This window comes from Schistocerca piceifrons, chromosome 7 (genome assembly GCF_021461385.2).
Source record: "Schistocerca piceifrons isolate TAMUIC-IGC-003096 chromosome 7, iqSchPice1.1, whole genome shotgun sequence".
In the NCBI taxonomy this organism is placed as follows: Eukaryota; Metazoa; Arthropoda; class Insecta; order Orthoptera; family Acrididae; genus Schistocerca; species Schistocerca piceifrons.
In genome coordinates this window covers 580,102,576-580,120,377 of record NC_060144.1, presented here as the reverse complement: position 1 = coordinate 580,120,377, position 17,802 = coordinate 580,102,576, and the positions used below count along the sequence as shown (strand labels likewise).

General features: G+C 46.0%; 1 protein-coding gene across 1 annotated transcript in view; it reads left to right on the top strand.

Moving 5' to 3' along the window:
• The first annotated feature begins 439 nt into the window (after window positions 1–439).
• Window positions 440–17,802, top strand: part of LOC124709093 — a 213,592-nt gene continuing 196,229 nt past the window's right edge. The window contains exon 1 of the mRNA XM_047240741.1: window positions 440–816. Coding sequence (XP_047096697.1) covers window positions 725–816 — 92 coding nt within the window. The 5' untranslated portion in view covers window positions 440–724. The remainder of the gene's footprint in view (window positions 817–17,802) is intronic.

The window sequence follows — 17,802 nt, the reverse complement described above, 5'->3', positions numbered from 1 at the left end:
TTTCGCATTCGGAAGAGAAAGTTGGTGACTGAAATTTCGTAAATAGATCTCGCCGCGACGAAAAACGTCTTTGCTTTAATGACTTCCATCCCAACTCTCGTACCATAATCTGCCACACTCTCTCCCCTATTACGTCATAATACAAAACGAGCTGCCCCTTTTTGCACCCTTTCGATCTTGGTGCCTCTCGCGTCCATCTAGAAAAGATAACCTGAAGATGCCTAACTGTGGCGAAACGCGTCCTTCAGAAACAAAAAACAAAACTAAAATTGCAACCAAGACTGTTTTTAACCGATACTCTTAAGCACTGGTTTGCTGTTATGGCACACATGGACTGGAACAACTTTTCCATCGCCTGTCCCTCTGCAGCGCAGCGTGAAGCGGCGTCGGCATGTGGACGGCGCTGCTGCTGGCGGCAGCGATGGCGGCGGTGGGCGCGGCCTGCTGGTTCCTGCGGCGCAGCGCGTCCCACTGGGCGCGGCGCGGTCTGCCCTACCTGCGGCCGCACCTGCTGCTCGGCAACGCGGCCGGCTTCGCGCTCAACCGGCAGACCTGCGGCCAGGTGTTCGGCGAGCTGTACGCGCGCCTGCGCGGCCACCCGCTGGCCGGCATCTTCCTGCTGTGGCAGCCGGCGCTGCTGGTGCGCGACCCCGCCATCGCGGGCCGCGTGCTCGTCCGGGACTTCGAGTGCTTCCGCGACCGCGGACACCGCGCCTCCGACCCCATGCTGCAGGACCTCTTCTTCCTCAGGGGCGACCGCCGCTGGAGGACCCTCAGGGACAGCCTCGAGCCGGGGTTCGGACCGAAAGGCGCCAGGTAATACCCTGAACGTCACACCTTGTTTCCTTTACGTCACTTTCTAACTGAGCAGTCTATTAAATGTCACATACCTTGGAGAGTAGGTTACAAATGGTGAGCTGCACACGGCTTTAAATTGCTGTAAGGAAATTGTAACCAGCTCGGACATCATTGATATCGATGCCAAGGAACTGCAACAAGAGTTCTAAAGTAAACGTGTCATCTTGTTGTTGTTACGTTACACACAGTCATGATGTTGTTGTTGTTGTCTTCAGTCCTGAGACTGGTTTGATGCAACTCTCCATGCTACACTATCCTGTGCAAGCTTCTTCATCTCCCAGTACCTACTGCAACCTACATCCTTCTGAATCTGCTTACTATATTCATCTCTTGGTCTCCCTCTACGATTTTTACCCTCCACGCTGCCCTCCAATACTAAATTGGTGATCCCTTGATGCCTCAGAACATGTCGTACCAACCGATCCCTTCTTCTAGTCAAGTTGTGCCACAAACTTCTCCCCAATCCTATTCAGTACCTCCTCATTAGTTATGTAATCTACCCATCTAACCTTCAGCATTCTTCTGCAGCACCACATTTCGAAAGCTTCTATTCTCTTCTTGTCCAAACTATTTATCGTCCATGTTTCACATCCATACATGGCTACACTCCATACAAATACTTCCAGAAACGACTTCCTGACATTTAATCAATACTCGATGTTAACAAATGTCTCTTGTTCAGAAACGCTTTCCTTGCCATTGCCAGCCTTCATTTTATATCCCCTCTACTTCGACCATCATCAGTTACTTTGCTCCCCAAATAGCAAAACTCCTTTACTACTTTAAGTGTCTCATTTCCTATTCAATTCCCTCAGCATCACCCGACTTAATTCGACTACATTCCATTATCCTTTTGTTGATGTTCTTCTTATATCCTCTTTTCAAGACACTGTCCATTCCGTTCAACTACTCTTCCAAGTCCTTTGCTGTCTCTGACAGAATTACAATGTCATCGGCAAACCTCAACGTTTTTGTTTCTTCTCCATGGACTTTAGTACCTACTCCGAGTTTTTCTTTGGTTTCCTTTACTGCTTGCTCAATATACAGATTGAATAACATCGGGGAGAGGCTACAACCCTGTCTCAATCCCTTCCCAACCACTGCTTCCCTTTCACGTCCCTCGATTCTTGTAACTACCATCTGGTTTCTGTACAAATTGTAAATAGACTTTAGCTCCCTGTATTTTACCCATGCCACCTTTAGAATTTGAAAGAGAGTATTCCAGTCAACATTGTCAAAAGCTTTCGCTAAGTCTACAAATGCTAGAAACGTAGGTTTGCCTTTCTTTAATCTAGCTTCTATGAAAAGTCGTAGGGTCAGTATTGCCTCACGTGTTCCAATATTTCTACGGAATCCAAACTGATCTTCCCCGAGGTCGGCTTCTACTAGTTTTTCCATTGGTCTATAAAGAATTCGCGTTAGTATTTTACAGCTGTGTCTTATTAAACTAATTGTTCGGTAATTTTCACATCTGTCAACACCTGCGTTCTTTGCGATTGGAATTATTATATTCTTCTTGAAGTCTGAGGGAATTTCGCCTGTCTCATACATCTTGCTCACCAGAGTGAAGCCGGCTGGAGTTGATCATTTTCTGTTTGGATTCGTGTGGTGTGCGTACTGTAAGACCTTCGGTACACACACCATCAGATTATTTGACTTGTCGCTCTAACGAAGTAGGCGAGTGTCAGCAATATGTCTCGTGGTCTTATCGTGGTGTGTTTATCTTCTGCCGTTACGTCAGACGATACAAATGCCACTTGCACGCTTAGAGTAGCAGATTGATGGTGACCAACATTAAACAGAACTTGATTAATTTTCACACACATTTATTAAAATAATAACAAGCATAAACATTAAGTAACTTGAGTCTGGATGTTATTTACAATTGATAATCTGAAGTTCCTTTGGTCTTGGTACGTTAATCTTATTCTCACATATCTCTGATACTTGACAAAGTGTCTATTCATTTATCTTCATGGATATGTACAGGAATATGATAATCTTCTTAGGTGCAGACTGAAACCTGACTATAGACTGTTACAGACTAATGCAGACTGGTACAGACTGGTGCAGACAAATGCAGACTAACTAATCAGAGGTCTGTGCACTCGTTATAATACGTCACGCATTCAGATATCACTAAGCGTGTGTGATCCGCGAGGAGAGAAGGTTCTACGTTAGCAGCAATCTCATTGGCCGCGTTACATATTAATACGTGGATCGGTGGAAGCAGAGTCTGGTCCGTCTCTAAGGCAGCGCCATCTCGTAGTGCGGAGACGGACGAGCGCTGCGCCTGCGCTGTTGTGCTTAGCGGGGCGCGCTCTAGTGGGAAAGTTGTGTACACGCTGACTACGCGGAACTATGTACACAGCAATTTGGCTGCTAGAAAGAAGTCACCATGTCCCACGTCGTATGTTCATTTAGGCAAAGGGGACGCTGTATTGCGTTCAGATGTGGGTGGATCGTTGTACCACAACTGTCGATCCCACTGTCATCAGGCCAGTTACAAAAGCAGCTATACTCTGGTGGAGTGAGGAATTACACTCTGCATTTTGTGGGAAGGATGGGGCTGGGGAGATAGGCAAAAAGGGAGGCACATCAAAACCAATGTATCTCGCAACCTGTCATTTAGCGTGTGTGAAATGTTGCCTAAACATTAGGCACTGCAGGAAGAGATTGTGGAAAAAGATTCTGTGCACCACAAACCAGTCCACAAAAAGTACGACCGAATGGAATGCCTCTGATCCTATCTGATATCGTTTACATGTAATGAGAACATCAGAGGTCCTATTACGCCTCCATAGACCATACCCGATGTTGCTTTCGCTTATGTAGAACATTCACACAGTGTTCATCGAGCACATTTCCGTGGAGACACTGGCACCTAAAATTTGCAAGATATCGTAAATGAATTAAACATGCTCTTTTTCACGAAAATATTTTCCTCATTTGCTTTTGTTTAAATTTTTTGGAACAGTCTCTTTTGTTCCAAGAAAGTCATTATATAAGAGCGCAGCTATGCTTTTCGATCCTGCAACGAGAGAGATGTAAGCCTTATTGTTGTATACTTCTGTACTTCCATTTTTGAAACTCTTTGAAAACAGTAGTGACTTGAGTCTTTTTGTAGTCATATAGAAATCATTCGCTCTTTCCTGTACCACTTCCTTAACTCATCGAGTCCAGTGATATAATTGTAAAATATTTCACAACATTTCTATTTATGATCATATTTAGCAACGAATACAAGAAAAAATTGGCAACAATTAAGAGGGTGGTTTCACTGTGGACCCACCGGAACGTACATTTTCCAACCACCAATGATTTAATGAGATATATTTGGAAGCAAGTTCGCATTTTTTTATACACTCCTGGAAATTGAAATAAGAACACCGTGAATTCATTGTCCCAGGAAGGGGAAACTTTATTGACGCATTCCTGGGGTCAGATACATCACATGATCACACTGGCAGAACCACAGGCACATAGACACACGCAACAGAGCATGCACAATGTCGGCACTAGTACAGTGTATATCCACCTTTCGCAGCAATGCAGGCTGCTATTCTCCCATGGAGACGATCGTAGAGATGCTGGATGTAGTCCTGTGGAACGGCTTGCCATGCCATTTCCACCTGGCGCCTCAGTTGGACCAGCGTTCGTGCTGGACGTGCAGACCGCGTGAGACGACGCTTCATCCAGTCCCAAACATGCTCAATGGGGGACAGATCCGGAGATCTTGCTGGCCAGGGTAGTTGACTTACACCTTCTAGAGCACGTTGGGTGGCACGGGATACATGCGGACGTGCATTGTCCTGTTGGAACAGCAAGTTCCCTTGCCGGTCTAGGAATGGTAGAACGATGGGTTCGATGACGGTTTGGATGTACCGTGCACTATTCAGTGTCCCCTCGACGATCACCAGTGGTGTACGGCCAGTGTAGGAGATCGCTCCCCACACCATGATGCCGGGTGTTGGCCCTGTGTGCCTCGGTCGTATGCAGTCCTGATTGTGGCGCTCACCTGCACGGCGCCAAACACGCATACGACCATCAATGGCACCAAGGCAGAAGCGACGCTCATCGCTGAAGGCGACACGTCTCCATTCGTCCCTCCATTCACGCCTGTCGCGACACCACTGGAGGCGGGCTGCACGATGTTGGGGCTTGAGCGGAAGAGGGCCTAACGGTGTGCGGGACCGTAGCCCAGCTTCATGGAGACGGTTGCGAATGGTCCTCGCCGATACCCCAGGAGCAACAGTGTCCCTAATTTGCTTGGAAGTGGCGGTGCGGTCCCCTACGGCACTGCGTAGGATCCTACGGTCTTGGCGTGCACCCGTGCGTCGCTGCGGTCCGGTCCCAGGTCGACGGGCACGTGCACCTTCCGCCGACCACTGGCGACAACATCGATGTACTGTGGAGACCTCACGCCCCACGTGTTGAGCAATTCTGCGGTACGTCCACCCGGCTTCCCGCATGCCCACTATACGCCCTCGCTCAAAGTCCGTCAACTGCACATACGGTTCACGTCCACGCTGTCGCGGCATGCTACCAGTGTTAAAGACTGCGATGGAGCTCCGTATGCCACGGCAAACTGGCTGACACTGACGGCGGCGGTGCACAAATGCTGCGCAGCTAGCGCCATTCGACGGCCAACACCGCGGTTCCTGGTGTGTCCGCTGTGCCGTGCGTGTGATCATTGCTTGTACAGCCCTCTCGCAGTGTCCGGAGCAAGTATGGTGGGTCTGACACACCGGTGTCAATGTGTTCTTTTTTCCATTTCCAGGAGTGTACATAGACACAGTCTCATATCTCGGACCCTATGAAATCATAAAGTGTAAAACAAATCCCAGTCCTAATCAACAAGCAAAAATAGGCCTAAAATCCCAGCGACGCATGAAACTGAAGATACCCCTTTGGCAAAGCACCGTGTCCTGCTGCGTGATGAAGTCCGTAACTGCCTGCTGCACGTCCTTGTCCTACAGGAATCGTCGAACCTCAGGGCTTTTGTAAGGGACTGAAGACGTGATAATCGCATGGCGAGGGATCTGAATTACACTACTGCCCACTAAAATTGCTACACCAAGAATAAATTCAAATGATAAACGGGTATTTATTGGACAAATATATTATACTAGAACTGACATGTGATTACATTTTCACGCAATTTGGGTGCATAGATCCTGAGAAATCAGTACCCAGAACAACCACCTCTGGCCGTAATAACGGCCTTGATACGCTTGGGCATTGAGTCAAACAGAGCTTGGGTGGTGTGTAAAAGTACAGCTGCCCATGCAGCTTCAACACGATACCACAGTTCATCAAGAGTAGTCACTGGCGTATTGTGACGAGCCAGTTGCTCGGCCACCACTGACCAGACGTTTCCAATTGGTGAGAGATCTGGAGAATGTGCTGGCCAGGGCAGCAGTAGAACATTTTCTGTATCCAGAAAGGCCCGTACAGGACCTGCAACATGCGGTCGGGCATTATCCTGCTGAAATGTAGGGTTTCGCAGGGATCGAATGACTGGCAGAGCCATGGGTCGTAACACATCTGAAATGTAACGTCCACTGTTCAAAGTGCCGTCAATGCGAACAAGAGGTGACCGAGACGTGTAACCAATGGCACCCTATACCATTACGCCGGGTGACACGCCAGTATGGCTATGAAGAATACACGCATCCAATGTACGTTCACCGCGATATCGCCAAACACGGATGCGACCATCATGATTCTGTAAACAGAACCTGGTGTCATCCGAAAAAATGACGTTTTGCCATTCGTGCACCCAGGTTCGTCGTTGAGTACACCATCGCAGGCGCTCCTGTCTGTGATGCAGCGTCAAGTTTAACTGCATCCATGGTCTCCGAGCTGATAGTTCATGCTGCTGCAAACGTCTTCCAACTGTTCTCCCAGATGCTTTTGTCTTGCAAACGTCCCCATCCGCTGACTCAGGGATCGAGACGTGGCTGCACGATCCGTTACAGCCAGGTGGATAAGATGCCTGTCATCTCGACTGCTAGTGATACGAGGCCGTTGGGATCCAGCACGGCGTTCCATATTACCCTCCTGAACGCACCGATTCTATAAACGCCGGTCAACTGCTGTTTGTGTATGAGAAATCGGTTGGAAACTTTCCTCATGTCAGCACGTTTTAGGCATCGCCACCGGCGCCAACCTTGTGTGAATGCTCTGATAAGCTGATCATTTGCATATCACAGCATCTTCTTCCCGTCGGTTAAATTTCGCGTCTGTAGCACGTCATCTTCGTGGTGTAGCAATGTTAATGGCCAGTAGTGTACATTTGCGATATGGAGACGTGCATTACTACGAAGCACCTGTAACCTTTGTCGAGCACCATTCCACAACAATGGTTTTCGAGAGCCGTGCTGCCTCATACACATTTTTCGTTCTCCGGTGGATGTCTACCGATGTTTGTCTTTCGGCGGCCAAGAAAAGAGTAACAGTACTTGGTGGTGTTTGGACGCGTTTGGTTATAGTGTCGCTATAGACCATGATTCCTGATTTGCCACACGCACTTCGGAAAGTCGCGAATGCCACAGTAACCTGTTGCCTACACGCCGGTGCTTGTATACCCGTATCACAGTGGTGCAACGTTGTGTATACGCTGCACCAACGGCCTCAAACGGAAATATTTTTATTGCCCCTTAAAGAGGGTGAACACTAACAAAACCGAGACAGATTTCTGACTGGAAATGGAGTAAACATGTGTCCGGAAGTGCGTCCTTGCCACAGTAGCTGGCGGTGAGAGTGGCCGTTTCTCTGACCACATGCCGTGTGTTGCTTGTGTGATTGACGCATGGTACTGTTAGCAGCAGAATGGTCCGGTGTTCATGTCGGGATCAAGCCGAGATGGTGTTTGTGTGCGGCTAAGAAGATGGAAACGGTCGAGAGTCAGCAAGGAGACACCAAAACAAGCACTCTCCCGGACACCAACCACATCACACAACATTTAAAGGCCTTTTTGGGCGCGTGTGCGAACATGTGTCCTTTCAGACAGACGAACGTGCAGGGAGGCGGCAGACTGCGCGTACGCCAGGTATTGAGGATGAGGATCTACAAGATATCCACGGAAGTGCCCCGCCAACATGGCGTAAGGCAAAGTACGATTATGTGTGCCCTGCATGATAACCGCTACTATGCCTGTCACCTGACAGACGCCACTTAGAACATTTGTCTTTACGTTGATGCGATGCAGATCTGTACCGTGTTCAGGGAAGATTTGTTGTCGTTGTACGCAGAAAAAAATGGTTCATGTTGTGGATTGGCAAGACAGCCAACCCACTATGAGGAAGCCGAGAGGCATGCGTTTAAACTCACGCAGGCTGGCGTGAGGTCTGGAACAGGACAAGGAATTGAGACTAGCAAAAAACGTACGTATCTTCTGGAATACTTAAACTTTAATCCATAATTGGTGAACATCGCTCTTGACGGTACATGTTTTACAGCATCAACAGTAACTGGTAATGGCGCCTTGCTAGGTCGTAGCAAATGACGTAGCTGAAGGCTATGCTAACTATCGTCTCGGCAAATGAGAGCGTAAGTTGTCAGTGAACCACCGCTAGCAAAGTCGGCTGTACAACTGGGGCGAGTGCTAGGAAGTGTCTCTAGACCTGCCGTGTGGCGGCGCTCGGTCTGCAATCACTGATAGTGGCGACACGCGGGTCCGACGTATACTAACGGACCGCGGCCGATTTAAAGGCTACCACCTAGCAAGTGTGGTGTCTGGCGGTGACACCACAGTTCAAATGGCTCTGAGCACTACGGGACTTAACGTTTGAGGTCATCAGTCCCCTAGAACTTAGAACTACTTAAACCTAACTAACCTAAGGACATCACACACAGCCACGCCCGAGGCAGGATTCGAACCTTCGAGCGTAGCGGTCGCGCGGTTCCAGGCTGCAGCGCCTAGAACCGCTCGGCCATCTCGGCCGGCAACTATTGCGGAAATGATCGATATCGTGTTGATGTATGTCTATTGTGTTCAAAATGGCCAACGGGCGTGTGCTATGTATGCTGCTCGGTATCCTGGACGACATCATCCAAGTGTCCGGACCGTTCGCCGGATAGTTACGTTATTTAAGGAAACAGGAAGTGTTCAGCCACGTGTGAAACGTCAACCACGACCTACAACAAATCATGATGCTCAAGTAGGTGTTTTAGCTGCTGTCACGGCTAATCCGCACATCAGTAGCAGACAAATTGCGGGAGACTCGGGAATCTCCAAAACGTCGGTGTTGAGAATGCTACATCAACATAGATTGCACCCGTGTCGTCTTTCTATGCACCAGGAATTGCATGGCGACTATTTTGATCGTCTTGTACAGTTCTGCCACTGGGCACAAGAAAAATTACGGGACGATGACAGATTTTTTGCACGCGTTCTATTCAGCGACGAAGCGTCATTCAGTAACAGCGGCAACGTAAACCGGCATAATATGCACTATTGGGGAACGGAAAATCCGCGATGGCTGTGACAAGTGGAACATCAGTGACATTGGCGGGTTAATGTAGGGTGCTGCATTATGGCAGGAAGGATAATTAGCCCCCATTTCATCGATGGCAATCTAAATGGTGCAATGTATGCTGATTTCCTACGTAATGTTCTACCGATGTTACTACAAGATGTTTCACTGCATGTCAGAATGGCGATGTACTTCCAACATGATGGATGTCCGCCACACAGCTCGCGTGCGGTTGAAGCGGTATTGAATAGCATATTTCATGACAGATGACCGGATCTGACGTCCCCGTATGTCTTTCCGTGGGGAAAGTTGAAGGATATTTGCTATCGTGATCCACCGACAACGCATGACAACATGCGGCAGTGGATTTTCAAGACATGTTCGCACATTACGGAAGGCGAACTACTCGCTGTTGAGAGGAATGTCGTTACACGTACTTTCAAATACATTGAGGTTGACGGACATCTTTTTCTGCATTTATTGCATTACTGTGGTATTTACAGGTAATCACGCTGTAACAGTATGCGTTCTCAAAAATAATAAGTTCACAAAGGCACATGTAGCACATTGGAACAACCGAAATAAAATGTTCAAACGCACCTACGTTCTGTATTTTAATTTAAAAAACTGTTTGTTACCAACTGTTCGTCTAAAATTGTGAGGAATAGTCCGCAGCTCGTGGTCGTGCAGTAGCGTTCTCGCTTCCCGCGCCCGGGTTCCCGGGTTCGATTCCCGGCGTGGTCAGGGATTTTCTCTGCCTCGTGATGACTGGGTGTTGTGTGATGTCCTTAGGTTAGTTAGGTTTAAGTAGTTGTAAGTTCTACGGGACTGATGACCATAGATGTTAAGTCCCGTAGTGCTCAGAGCCATTTGTACCATTTTGTGATGCATATGTTTGTGACTATTACAGCGCCATGTATCACAAAGCAAAAGAAGTGGTCCAACTAAAACATTCATATTTCTTTACGTACTACCCGAATATGTAATAAAAAATAGGGTTCCTATTTTAAAAAAAACGCAGATGATATCCGTTTGACGTATGGCAGCGCCATCTAACGGGCCAACCATTGCGCCATCTGGTTTCCCCCTTCAAGCTAGACAAGTTTCGTTCTTTGTAGTTTTTTCGTTTGACGCTTATTTCGTGAGTTATTTGGCCCAGTCACGATCAATGAACCACCCTGTATATCACAAAAGTAAGTATTACTTTATTTTGGAAACGACTAACAGATTTGATATATTTATTTCTGTTACAAGGTATTGCAAAATACTTGTACAGAAATGTAGTAAATTTAAGAGCCCTCAACATCTAAAAGCACTCCATGAAAAATTAAACACTTAAAACGAATTAGCTTGTGTATAATAATTTTTTCAATCAGTTCTATGTAAATGATTTGCTGGATCTGTATGTTAATCGACTGCAGTCGCAGTTACCGGCCTTCTCACTGTGACCACTCCTTCAGTGCCTCTTCTGTTTTATTTTCCCAAGTCTTTGTTTGTCCCCCCTTTCCCCTTCAACCCTTACCTTCTTCACTGATCTTGACAGACAATTTTTCGACATCCCAAGACCTGACCAAATCATTTAAGCACTTACTCTCACAGAACCATCTCCAGAAACTTCATATTTAAATTTCTCGGAATAGTCGAATTTCGGATCGTGACGCTCCTGGTGTTCTTTTCTATTTTCCGTAGGTGTCACATTTCAGCTGCCTGGATCAGAGTATTTACACGCTTACTCACCATCCGAGGCTCAGAGGCATAGGACTATTTAGATAGATCTATATACCGCCAACTATTTCAAATCTCTGCCCCACTACATTAAACGGGTAGCCCTGCAGCCGCAGATCTTCCCTGGTTCCTGCTTTCACGTACGCGTTTACACTGATGGTAGAGCTCAGGCACTTAAATTAAAAAGCAGCTGTAATGGCTCACGTTCAGGTGTGAAATTATGCTTTTCTTCACTTTTGTTTGCAATTGAGGTTTTCCTTTTTCTGACATTTAGTTCCATTCCATTGTTTAATTATCTCTTCCATCTAGACACAAATGTCTCAAACATTTTGTGCACGCGCGGCTGTTGTCACCAGCTAGTCTGGAAACGCGAAGCCTACGTAAAGAGTGTCTTACAACAGGTAACGGTTAATTACATCAATGACATTAGTTTCATTTTTTATGGGTCTTTTTCTTAGATATGTTAGGTCGCAGCATAAGTTAGCAACGTTTTTGTTTTGCATTTTGGTATTCCGATTGTTACGGGTTTATCTGTCTTTTGTCATTTTTATTTGTACTTCACTGTTGCTATCTGAGTGTACATACTGTCATTTTGTCATCTGGAGACAGTAGGAGGAGCTGTGGACGCTATGAAATGGGGTGCCAAGTCGAGAAATTGGAACAGTTCCGACATATTCTACTGCCTGAGTTCAATAGAGGGGTGGCAGCAATGGACGCAGCCAGAAATATTTGCGCCGTGTATAATGCCAATAGACAGAGCTCGGGGGAAAAAAAAAAGTTTCTCCGTTAAAGGATAGCCTACGTAAAGAATGTCTTACAACAGATAACGGTTAATTACACCAATGACATTAGTTTCATTTTTTATGGGTCTTTTTCTTAGATATGTTAGGTCGCAGCATAAGTTCGCAACGTTTTTGTTTTGCATTTTGGTATAGTTACTGAAGACGGGAAATGGTGGCTTTATGCAAAGATAAGGAAAATAAAGTAATGGCTGAGCCTTAAAAAAGCAGCAATTTCCCATAGAAAGACATGCGAGCGTCCACAAAATTTAATGTCATGCATCTGGTGGAACAGCGACGGTGTGGTGTACCAAAAATTGCTTCTGCAAGGTGTAACCATGACTCCTGACATTTATGGTCAACCACTGAGACGTCTTGCAGACGCAGTCCAAGGACAACCACCAGGATGACTGCGTGAAGTCATGCTACTCCACAATACCGCCAGCTCGCTTTCTGTTGGACTGACAAAGAACACTATACTGGAATTGGTTGGGAAGTCACGCCACACCCACATTATACATCTGATCTTGCGCTCTCAGGTTTTCACCTTTTCAACTCTCTGTCGAACAACCTTCAAGGAACTTCCTTTCCGGATGAAAATGCGCTACAAGGATGGTTCGACGAGTTCTTAGCCCCAGAACCATGTGATACAGTCGCAGACTCGAGAAGTTACCCAGCGTTGGCAGCTGTTCTACACAGTGAAGGAGAATATGTTATTGACGACTAAAGTCTCCGTTATGCTTACCTGTTGTGTTCTTTAAACTTAAGGGAAAAATGCTAAGAACTTGTGTACCAACCGAATATTAATTTGCGGTGGCTCTGGGATGTATTTCCAGACCGAGGCAGGCTGTTTCACTGCCGTCTACACAGGCAACTATTCGCAGAACAGAGGGGACAGACGGGGCAGGTCAGTGGTGACACGGCTCCATAATAGCCTCCAAGTTTCTCCATCGCGAATTCCCAGAACAGACTGCCCAAACATCAAGCGATGAAGTCCAAGGGGTGAGAGAGAAGTTCTCCATTACATCCGACTGCAGCAGACCGTTTCTCTGAAATCAGTCCCTCTGTAGTGAATTAGACAGTCTGTGTATCAGCACCTACAATCGATATTTTGTTGCACGAAGAACTTGCGCTGCGTTAATTACACTGCCCGTGTACACATTTGTGTATCAGGTTCATCTAAACATTTCACTGACAGACATTCTGTGTAAACAAATGTTTTGCGCATTGGAAATACTGTGCGTCCTCGTGTTCGCGTCTGGTAGTCAAGACTGGAGCATACGATTTTGTGGTTCGTTGTGTACTTCACTTTTCACAGATCAATGTTATTTATACGTCGCCGATCTTTTCCCAGTTGTCTCGCCAGCGATTTCTGATCCCTAGTATTTCTACATAATAAATACCGGCCATCTTGAGATTCTCACTTCGAAAACGATAAGGCCTTTCAGAAACATACCTACGATTTCACAGGATTACATCTTCTACATGAATAAGAGATAACCTACGAGTAAATCGCAGCTTACGTATAGGAATAGAAACTTCTTACTTTCAAAAGAGGCAAAGGTGTAACTTTTACGTTTGTCCACAGTAACTTTGTGTTACTTTTTACAATTAAGTTTAGGATCAAAGATTTCATTTAACTTTCACAAATGTTCAGTGTCTCCATCGGACGCAAGACAAACATCCAGACGATTGTGAAACTCGTCTCATACATTTGTCAGCTTGTCTGAGATCACTGCATTCAGTTGCCATTGTGGTATCCCTCTTCTTTATAATCCATTCTATTTACATATTTGGTACAGTTCTAGAATTCTTACGCTGTAGCGTGCAACGAGTGTGTTTAACCGTTACACTCCGTGACTAACAGAATGAGGCGGTCTTTGGAATGATCAAACAACTTTACTCGGTGTGATGAGATTTATGCAGGACAATTGTTGTTCCAGACGAGTTTCAGGAGAGTCAACCTGTAATTCTTTGTCTAAGCTAGTAATTGTTGTACGACGCAATTACACAATTGTAACTGATTATGCAATTCAAGTCCTTACGCGCTACTAGTCTGAAACACATATTCTATTAAGTTCCAGCTTTGTATTCCAATTAATATATTTAGGATCAAAAGTTCCATTATATACGGAGTTTAGGGGTATAATTGCAGATATTTTTGTTGCTGCCTGAGGAGAGTGTACTGAATAACATTATATCAGTAATTATTTCATCAGCAGACTAATGACTATAGCTATTAGGAGTGGTATGTTTTTAGGTTGGTCAGTAGCTCCAAGTACACGTCGCAAGAGCAAGCCATTAATCCTTATTTTCCCATGGACAGCAGGTCAGGTGTCAAAAGTGTGTATGCGAGGACGCAAACCAGTCAGTCTATACCTATAGGCGTAGTCCATTAACAAGGGAACATTCCCAAGTGTCAATAAACGATCTTTATTAAACTTGGCAGGTGTGTAGAAAGGGCAAAATAAGGCAGTACGTTTTTTTTTATATTGTGCCCAGTTACAGTTTTACGGGATTATGCACACCACGAAAGACAATTTGGCATATTAGGTTTGGAAGGAATATCTTCGAAACAATGATACACAAAATATGTTTCTCATATCAGAGTTGATACGTAATTAACGTTCTTGAAAACTGAATAATCGAGTTTTGTAACAACTTGAAATTTTGCAGAATACCCCATCACCATTCATTAATGTTGAAAAATGAAAACTTGTGTTACAAGATAAATTAAAGAAGCCTTCAAACTATAAACATCCATGTGTAATAAATCTGGTTTCTGAAATGACAGAAAGAGCACACTCGTGGTTATCCCATGCACCCTGGATGCAAAATCGTACGTCAGTCTGGTGGTCCGATCTGTTTTGATGTCATTCACGAACAGCATTCCAGGGGGTGCTTTCCAGCAATGTGCTGCCAAAAGTATTTTCAGTACACCGAAGTAAAATACCTATACATTCATTACTACACTACTGGCCATTAAAATTGCTACACCACGAAGATGACGTGCTACAGACGCGACATTTAACCGACAGGAAGAAGATGCTGTGATATGCAAATGATTAGCTGTTCAGAGCATTCACACAAGGTTGGTGCCTCTGGCGACACCTACAACGTGCTAACATGAAGAAAGTTTCCAACAGATTCCTCGTACACAAACAGCAGTTGACCAGCGTTGCCTGGTGAAACGTTGTTGTCATGCCTCGTGTAAGGAGGAGAAATGCGTACCATCACGTTTCCGACTTTGATGAAGGTCGGATTGCAGCCTATCGCGATTGCGGTTTATCGTATCGCTACATTGCTGCTCGCGTTGGTCAAGATCAAATGAATGTTAGCAGAATATGGAATCGGTGGGTTCAGGACGGTAATACGGAACGCCGTGCTGGATCCCAACGGCCTCGTATCACTACCAGTGGATGGTTCAAATGGTTCAAATGGCTCTGAGCACTATGGGACTTAACTGCTGTGGTCATCAGTCCCCTAGAACCTAACTAGCCTAAGGACATCACACACATCCATGCCCGAGGCAGGATTCGAACCAGCGACCGTGGCGGTCGCGCGGTTCCAGACTGTAGCGCCTAGAACCGCTCGGCCACAAAGGCCGGCCACTAGCAGTCGAGATGACAGGCATCTTATCCACATGGCTGTAACGGATCGTGCAGCCACGTCTCGGGCCATGAGTCAACAAATGGGGACGTTTGCAAGACAACAACCATCTGCACGAACAGTTCGACGACGTTTGCAGCAGCATGGACTATCATCTCGGAGACCATGGCTGCGGTTACCCTTGACGCTGCATCACCGACAGGAGCGCCTGCGATGATGTACTCAACGACGAACCTGGGTGCACGAATGGCAAAACGTCATTTTTTCGGATGACACCAGATTCTGTTTACAGCATCATGATGGTCGCATCCGTGTTTGGCGACATCGTGGTGAACGCACATTGGAAGCGTGTATTTGTCTTCGCCATACTGGCGTATCACGCGGCGTGATGGTATGGGGTGCCATTGGTTACACGTCTCGGTCACCTCTTGTTCGCATTGACGGCACTTTGAACAGTGGACGTTACATTTCAGATGTGTTACGACCCGTGACTCTACCCTTCAATCGATCCCTGCGAAACCCTACATTTCAGCAGGATAGTGCACGACCGCATGTTTCAGGTCCTGTGCGGGCCTTTCTGTATACAGAAAATGTTTGACTGCTGCCCTAGCCAGCACATTCTCCCGATCTCTCACCAATTGAAAACGTCTGGTGAATGGTGGCCGAGAAACTGGCTCGTCATAATACACCAGTCTCTACTCTTGATGAACTGTGGTATCGTGTTGAAGCTGCATAGGCAGCTGAACCTGTTTACGCCATCCAGGCTCTGTTCGACTCAATGCCCAAGCGTATCAAGGCCGTTATTACGGCCAGAGGTGGTTGCTCTGGGTACTGATTTCGCAGGATCTATGCACCCAAATTGCGTGAAAATGTAATCACAGATCAGTTCTAGTATAATATATTTGTCCAATGAATACCCGTTTATCATCTGCATTTCTTCTTGGTGTAGCAATTTTAATGGTCAGTAGTGTACGTGGCGTGTTTGGCGGACGAGTGTTAGCCGCAGAGAAAAAGCAACTAACACATGGAGGTGGGTACATATGGGTACATATTAACTTACCAGTGATCACAAAACCTGTGCCTATGTCTCTAACACCTTGTAAAGTAGGATGTTTCCTGCTCGTAAATATCTGCGTAGGACGGATGCGCTGACAGAAACTGCAATCTCATAATAGCCCTGTTTGAGGAACGTTTCCTTTGACGGAATTTTCACTTTTAATGGATTATGAAGACAGCTACTACCCAGCCTCCGCTGAGAGAGCAACTCGCGAACGCAAGTGCACTCCTTACTATCCAGAAATTTTTAAAGAAATTCAGTGAACAAAACTGCGCGGTCTAAAAATTAAGATTGTTATATACTACAGTTTTATCAGAATCGCCAATGCTGAAACCTGACTGACTATGAAAGATATCCACTACATCAATTATCCACTCTGCAAATCCATGATACGATAGTAAGCTGGCTCCGTTGTTTATTTAATGTTATTACAGAAGAATTAGTCACACTATTAGTGTGCTAAGTAACATTCAAAACTATAATCTAAAGACTGTCCCCTCAATAATTAACTTAATTAGTTTGTGAGAGGCCTTAGTCAGCTTCTGTTGATATTCACTGACGGATAAACTAAAGTTGGTAGGCTTGTTGCTTCATCTGAAAGATAATATCTACTCAGGTTTCGTGGCAGTCGTATATGAGTGGTGCTGGTGGCGCCTCTATAAGGATGCAGATCAGTTCTGCTGTAAGCACACGCTGTGCCGGTAGTGACCGTTAGTTACCTTTGGGACTGGACGTGGTGAGTCGCTATTAGTATAGAACGTCTTTAAAAGCGACAAAGACGTCATTTTGTAGGAATGCATGCTTTCGCGGCAATATCCGTTAATAAAACATTCGCAGGTGTCAAGCCGCGTCACGTGGTTTACTGCCCACGAGCTTTCGGCAGAGATCTCCTCTGCCATTGTCAAGTGGATGAATGCCGTGTGGTTGTCATTGCTGTGCTTATATAGCCGCGCCTTCGCTCGTGACGTCACTGGTGTTCGGTCCCGCAGCACATACGGTAATGTTTTGGCCGCGCGACTGTCGGGTTGCTTCAACTCCCTCAACACCGGATCCCACGCTGTACTCAGCTGCAATCCACCGTCTGTATTGAATGTGTTGTCTGAAATTCTAATCTGTATGGCTTCGTTAAGTAAACTCTGACGTCATCATATTTATTACATCATTTCGAAGACACCGGCTTGGACATGGCTCCTAGAAAGCCGAGCTGTTTTAATCGCTGCGTCGACGATACCTTCGTCATTTGGTCACATGGACAAGAAAAGTTAGAAGAGTTCCTGGAGCACCTCAGCAGCAT